Source organism: Neolamprologus multifasciatus, chromosome 4 (genome assembly GCF_963576455.1).
Source record: "Neolamprologus multifasciatus chromosome 4, fNeoMul1.2, whole genome shotgun sequence".
Classification (NCBI taxonomy): Eukaryota; Metazoa; Chordata; class Actinopteri; order Cichliformes; family Cichlidae; genus Neolamprologus; species Neolamprologus multifasciatus.
In genome coordinates, this window is record NC_140442.1 from 18,802,257 (window position 1) to 18,810,069 (window position 7,813).

Genomic DNA, 7,813 nt, shown 5'->3' on the forward strand with positions numbered 1-7,813 from the left:
TATAATGCAGTGGGTACTCCACCAGCTAACATGTCAGTTAATTTGACACATAACACCAGTTAGTTCTTCCTTTTGGTGAAAGCTGGGCTCTTCAGTTCAGCATGGTACAGCTCCAAAGATTCTGCAACATCAAACCCTCTGTCTGCTAATGTTACATCACCTGGGCTGAGGCAGTCCAGGTAATTTCAACAGTTTTTTGTTTTTAAAGTTTAGATATAAAGAAAAAAAGAAAAGTAACATTTGTCACTCTCTATCTTCACGGTGGAAGATTCATTTTCATCTCATAAGTGTTAGCAACAGTTCTAGAAAAGGAGACAGGTTTGTTCCAGTGTGCAGAAATGTTATTATAAATGTTCAAACTACTGCACTGTAAAATCTAATTAGTTCCCAGAACTCAAAAAACTATGCAAACTCGTTACCTCCAAAAAACTGAGTAAAGTTTACTTAAGATGACTGTTAGGACAACTTATTCATTGCAAGTATGCAGTACTAAGAATAACTTGATGTTCCTGAAGGTGCATTATGAATTGTTTACCCACTGACAAACATTTTGAGTTCTACTAAATTAAAAAACAATTTGTGGTCCCTGATTATGATTTAAAAAGAATGATTAACAACACTTCTTGTAATGGTGTTAAAATCAGCCCAGTGTTTATTTTCAAATGCAAAAAGGAAACTAAACTGCCGCCATGGCAACTATGACACGTTTAGAATCTTATGACCACTTTGTCCTTTGATCCTTTGATCCTAAAGAATCCTTAAACAGGGGTGAGACACAACCACTTTTAGTCCGTTATTCGCAGCATTTATGTTCGTAGCGTTCAAACATTCGCCAGAGAAATCTTTTAAAACATTTGGATCCTTTTGAGAGTGACAGTTTACAGATTCAAACATGTCTCAGAGAAAAAAAAATAAAGAAATCCTTGAAGAGAACGAACACCTGAAAATAAACCAGAGAGACATGCAGTGCCAACTCCAAGAAATGGAGGAGAAATACAGAGCGCTGCAGGTAAAGCTTGATGAAAGACCACACACAAAGGAAGACTTTCTTCAAGAAAAAAGGCTACAGGAGATAAAACAGAAGGAAATGGATTTCAAGCTTCAGGACATGGAGAAACACAACAAAGGCTTGCAAATCAAGCTTAATGAAGCTCTCCAAAAAAATAAAGAGCTCCTCCATGAAAAAGATCAACAGGACATGAAGCAGAACAAACTCCAAGGCATGGAGGAAAAATACAAAGCGCTTCAGGTAAAGCTTGATAAAACACTGAACAAAAATAAGGAGTTGCTTCAAGAACAAAAGCAACAAGAAATTAAACAAAAACAGATGGACTGCAAGCTTGAAGACGTGCAGGAAAAATACACAGCGCAGAAAATAAAGCTTGATAAAGCTCTGCAGAGAAATAAAGATTTCCTTCAAGAGAAAGAACAGCAAGACATGAAACAGAAACATCTGGATTGCAAGCTTCAGGACATCAAGAAACACAACGAAGGCTTGCAAGTAATGCTTGATGAAGCTCTGCAAAAGAATAAAGAAATCCTAGAAGAGAAGGAAAATCTGGACATTAACCAGAGAGACATGCAGTGCCAACTCCAAGAAATGGAGGAGAAAAACAGAGCTCTGCAGGTAAAGCTTGATGAAAGACCGCACACAAAGGAAGACTTTGTTCAAGAAAAAAGGCTACAGGAGATAAAACAGAAGGAAATGGATTTCAAGCTTCAGGACATGGAGAAACACAACAAAGGCTTGCAAATCAAGCTTAATGAAGCTCTCCAAAAAAATAAAGAGCTCCTCCATGAAAAAGATCAACAGGACATGAAGCAGAACAAACTCCAAGGCACGGAGGAAAAATACAAAGCGCTTCAGGTAAAGCTTGATAAAACACTGAACAAAAATAAGGAGTTGCTTCAAGAACAAAAGCAACAAGAAATTAAACAGAAACAAACGGACTGCAAGCTTGAAGACGTGCAGGAAAAATACACAGCGCAGAAAATAAAGCTTGATAAAGCTCTGCAGAGAAATAAAGATTTCCTTCAAGAGAAAGAACAGCAAGACATGAAACAGAAACATCTGGATTGCAAGCTTCAGAACATCGAGAAACACAACGAAGGCTTGCAAGTAATGCTTGATGAAGCTCTGCAAAAGAATAAAGAAATCCTTGAAGAGAAAGACAAACTGGACATTAACCAGAGAGACATGCAAGCTGTGCAGGAACAATACGGAGCGCTGCAGGCAAAGCTTGATGAAACACTGCACAAATATCAAGAGCTGCTTCAAGACCAAGAACAACAGGAGATAAAGCAGAAAGAAGACAAAGAAATTCTTCAGGACTTTGAGAGGAAAAACCAAAACCTGCAAGAACTTTATAACAAACTGAACTACAAAACAACTGAACTGGAAGGGGAAAAGGAAAAACTGCAAAACCGATGCTCAGAGATGCAGAGTAAGCTCAATGACATGCTGAGAAAAAACACAGAACTCGAGGAACTTTCAGACAACTTGAAGTGCAAAAACACTGAGATGCAGGTGCTAAAGCAACAACTAGAGAAAACAAACGAAGACCTGCAGTGTACACTTCAGGAAATCGAGAGGAGCAGTCAGCCGTTGGAAGACACGCACAACAAATTACAACAGAGCTATACAGAGCTGCACGAGGCAAAGCTAACGCAGGAGGCAACATCTAAAGAAATGAAAGAAAGGCTTGAAGACAAACAAGCCAAATTAGAAGAAGTGGAGAAAACATGCAAGAAACTTGAGCAGGAGAATGCAGAGACAATCGATCAGCTGAGAACCCTCATCCTAGAGAAAAAAGTGCTCGTGGAAAAGCTTGTGGAAAAGAAGAAAAAACGCTTCCGCTTCTTCTGGAGGAGGAACACTCCTGCTTTTTCTTCTTTTTCTACTTTTTCTACTGCTGATGTCACCTCGTCTTCCTCTACCTCTGTTCCATCTTAATTTTCACCTCTCCTCTCCCTTTCTCTCCTGACACCTCTCCCTCACCAATCTCCCTTTAACTCCTAACACCTGTCCCATTTCTCCCCCCCCCCTCTCTCTCTCTTTTCACCCTCACCCCCCAACCAGTCCCAACAGTTGACTGCCCCCTCTAGAGCCTGGTTCTGTCATAGGTTTCTTCCTTTATACAGAGTTTTTCCTATCCACTGTCGCACCTAGTGCTTGCTCAGAGGGGATTGTTGGGGTTTTCTCTCCTCTATCTCTTTCCTTCTTTCTTTCTCTTTCCTTTCCCTTCTTCTTTACAACCCCCCCCCCCCCCACACACACACACACACTTTCTATTTCCCAAATTAATAATAAACACAATTAGCAAAATTTTAAAAAGTCAGATCAATGTCTTCATTCAAGAATGAATTGTCTTTGTCACGGGGTCATGTGTATTTTGTGTTTTCCTCGGGCTGGTGATCCTTCCAGTCATGAGCCCAGGAGTCCAGATTTTTAGTGTTTTAATCACATTTAGTGTTACATTTTAGATCACAACAATAGGATATCCACAATTTAGGATTCAGGCATTTGTTCTTTTCAATATTGTAATCATTCTATGATTGCAGGTGTTTAGAGTTAATTCGTTGATTCAGATGATTAGGTTAATAGCTCGTTTAGAGAACCTTTTCATGATATGCTAAATTTTTGAGATAGGAATTTTGGGTTTTCATGAGCTGTGTGCCAAAATCATCAATATTAAAACAATGAAAGGCTTGAACTACTTCAGTTGTGTGTAATGAATCTAAAATATATGAAAGTCTAATGTTTATCAGTACATTACAGAAAATAATGAACTTTATCACAATATGCAAATTTTTTGAGAAGGACCTGTACACTTTGACACACATTGGAACTGTTAGCTAAAGGAAGAGTTACTGAATTTTACAGGAAAAAATATCATTAATATGTCCCAACTTCATGGAACAAAGATATAAGAAAGTGAGGACAGGGCAGAGGTATTTGCATGATCAGCAAGAGCCATTTCATAAACTGGAATTCAAGGCTCACGTGTAAATTATATCGTAAACCAGAAGCACTCCACCACAGTAGTTCACTCTCTGGGCAGTATTTACTTTTAAGTGAAAAGCATTATATTCTGTTTATATTCATTGTGCTTTCTTAGTTCTTTTTAATCATACTAGAAGTTTGTAGTGCAGTAAAAATCTGATCAAGGTAGCCGGACAGGTTTTCACTTACACAAGCATTACACAGTTTTCATTTGTAAATAACCGGACACGAAAAACTAGAGATAAAAAATGTGATATAATATTATACTGCGGTGTCTTTCGAACAAACTAGGCAGCTTATTGTCTTTCTCTTGATGATACTTTCTTTTTTATTTTTTTATGGCTCAAACTATTTGTTATGAAGGCAAAACAAACAAACTGATGTTGTAAAAATTGATTCAGGATTATTTACTTCGAGTCCAGAAATCATAGCTGTCTCATCAGATCCAGTTGTGACATTAGCTATAGTTTCCGCGGAGGGTACTTGGTTCTGTATGACAGCACAGCTTTTAGGTTGAATTCAAGTGCTTGAGTACAGCCTGATAATTAGAGGCCTGCAAACTGTTTGCTGATGAACTTTTGTCTGTAAAAGTACAGACAGCTTTAGAAGACACAGGACACGAGATGGGTTCAGTGGCGTGAGAGGGAAACATGAGGATGAAACCAGGAGATGTCCTTACTGAATCATCACAGCTGAACAGGTGATGGAGAAACAGGTTTACCTTTTAGGTGACATGAATGAGTTGAAGGGAAGTTATGAACTGTGACAGGTGAACTGAACTTCAGGTAAGAAGTTATGACCTGTAGTCTATCTGGGTCAGATATAAACCAAATTTAGGTGGAGTTTATTTTCGTTGTGCTGACTTTTTACAGTCAGTTACAATAACTCGTACTGCGTGAGCTAGCATGACGGAGTTTCTATACAGCTGTTCGGTTGCTATGATGTTACTGATAGTGAAGTTTATTTTAAAAATAATAAAGTAATGAGCAGCTGTAAAAGCTGCTGATCATGATATCGGTTTGGATATGTGGTGAGAGCGAAACATGAAGATGAAACCAGGAGATGTCCTTACTGAATCATCAGAGCTGAACAGGTGATGGAGAAACAGGTTTACCTTTTAGGTGACATGAATGAGTTGAAGGGAAGTTATGAACTGTTTCTGAGAGACAAATAACACCAGGATCCTTTTCTAAGTAGCTGACAGCTGGTAACTGTGCAGGGGCGGGTCTAGCAAAGTGTTGCCAGGGGGCCAGGTAGGGCATCAACAGGGAGAGGGGGGCACAAAGAAATACTTTTCTTTCTTATTCTCATTTAAAATATCTAGCTTTTATTAAATAATTATCTGAAGCTTACGAACAAAGTTTTTATCTGACGTAAAATGTATAGAAATCATACATATACCAACAAGACAGTGTACATCACTGACACAACAGCATTTGTTTTCATTCAAAGGCTTTATGGCTTTAATACCTGGTGGGCCGGTCTGTAGTGAAAATGCCCAATTTTTTGTCCCAGTCCAGGCCTGCAGGTTAATACTGGCAGTGTCACCATGCCAGCTGACTGTATTTCATCATCAGCCAGTGTTGTTCTTCATACATCAATATTACCAAAGTTTACCATAAGGCAGCATATAAAGTATTTACTTGCTTTCAGGTTTTATTCAAATGTTAGTCTTTTCATTTGTTTCCCCACTTTTTTCCTGTTTCAAAATCAAACACCAGTTTGTGAGAAGATTATCTTCTTTTTTTAATAGGCATTGGTTTTGCATTGGCTAATTTGGCAATTGTATGTTAAAAATGTTCGTATTTTAATATTGAAAAATGTTTTTGCCCAAAACATATGTGCACTACACGTCAGTAAAAATACTATGCAAATATTGATGTCCTTGACTGCTGAATAAACACTGACTGATTGTATCTCTTGTACTTTATCAACGCAGTATCTAACAACTTTGCACCGTAGTGGTTAAAATCTCATTCTAATAAGAGTTAAAAGCGCATTCGGTTATTAGGTTTATAGGGTTATTGAATTATGGTTAACGGTTGGTAGGATTGTTTTTAACATTATCTTACATCTGCCACCCTTCTCCAAATCTATGCCCATACCTGGCATCCCCAACAAAGATTTTCTAGACACGCCACTGGATGGGTTCAACATTTCTTTTTAGTTCCATGTAACAATCCCTAACTCTGTAATTAAAGAATGCGCCATTTAATCTTGGCTGGCTAAAATGGGGTGGCTGCCGTTCAGGATTTAGCACAAGTCAGCTTTTGATCAGAAAGTTTTCTGGTTTGATCCCTGGCTGCTGCAATCTGCAGGCGAAATATCCTTGGACAAGATTGTAATCCCAAGTTGCTTTCTGATGCATCCGTTGGAGTGTGAATGCTTTATAGAGTTTGTGAAACAGTTGTACGTGTGGTCAGATCGTTTTGTATTTGTGTGTGGATTGAAGCATGTGCCTGAAAGCACATCAATCACTGCACATATTTTTAAAATCTTAGTTTAAATAAAGTTTTTGATTATTTATTATAAAAAAGAGATTTTATATATATATATATATATATATATATATATATATATATATATATATATATATAATGCAGTGGGTACTCCACCAGCTAACATGTCAGTTAATTTGACACATAACACCAGTTAGTTCTTCCTTTTGGTGAAAGCTGGGCTCTTCAGTTCAGCATGGTACAGCTCCAAAGATTCTGCAACATCAAACCCTCTGTCTGCTAATGTTACATCACCTGGGCTGAGGCAGTCCAGGTAATTTCAACAGTTTTTTGTTTTTAAAGTTTAGATATAAAGAAAAAAAGAAAAGTAACATTTGTCACTCTCTATCTTCACGGTGGAAGATTCATTTTCATCTCATAAGTGTTAGCAACAGTTCTAGAAAAGGAGACAGGTTTGTTCCAGTGTGCAGAAATGTTATTATAAATGTTCAAACTACTGCACTGTAAAATCTAATTAGTTCCCAGAACTCAAAAAACTATGCAAACTCGTTACCTCCAAAAAACTGAGTAAAGTTTACTTAAGATGACTGTTAGGACAACTTATTCATTGCAAGTATGCAGTACTAAGAATAACTTGATGTTCCTGAAGGTGCATTATGAATTGTTTACCCACTGACAAACATTTTGAGTTCTACTAAATTAAAAAACAATTTGTGGTCCCTGATTATGATTTAAAAAGAATGATTAACAACACTTCTTGTAATGGTGTTAAAATCAGCCCAGTGTTTATTTTCAAATGCAAAAAGGAAACTAAACTGCCGCCATGGCAACTATGACACGTTTAGAATCTTATGACCACTTTGTCCTTTGATCCTTTGATCCTAAAGAATCCTTAAACAGGGGTGAGACACAACCACTTTTAGACCGTTATTCGCAGCATTTATGTTCGTAGCGTTCAAATATTCGCCAGAGAAATCTTTTAAAACATTTGGATCCTTTTGAGAGTGACAGTTTACAGATTCAAACATGTCTCAGAGAAAAAAAAATAAAGAAATCCTTGAAAAGAACGAACACCTGAAAATAAACCAGAGAGACATGCAGTGCCAACTCCAAGAAATGGAGGAGAAATACAGAGCGCTGCAGGTAAAGCTTGATGAAAGACCACACACAAAGGAAGACTTTCTTCAAGAAAAAAGGCTACAGGAGATAAAACAGAAGGAAATGGATTTCAAGCTTCAGGACATGGAGAAACACAACAAAGGCTTGCAAATCAAGCTTAATGAAGCTCTCCAAAAAAATAAAGAGCTCCTCCATGAAAAAAATCAACAGGACATGAAGCAGAACAAACTCC

General features: G+C 37.6%; 1 protein-coding gene across 1 annotated transcript; it reads left to right on the forward strand.

Annotated features, from left to right (window-relative positions):
• On the forward strand, positions 1-4,336 carry LOC146520265 (uncharacterized). The gene is made up of 2 exons (XM_085157716.1): positions 1-261; positions 295-4,336. Exon 2 carries the CDS (start codon positions 893-895, stop codon positions 2,951-2,953), a length of 2,061 nt encoding a protein of 686 aa, XP_085013842.1. The 5' UTR covers positions 1-261; positions 295-892; the 3' UTR covers positions 2,954-4,336.
• Positions 4,337-7,813: the final 3,477 nt, after the last annotated feature.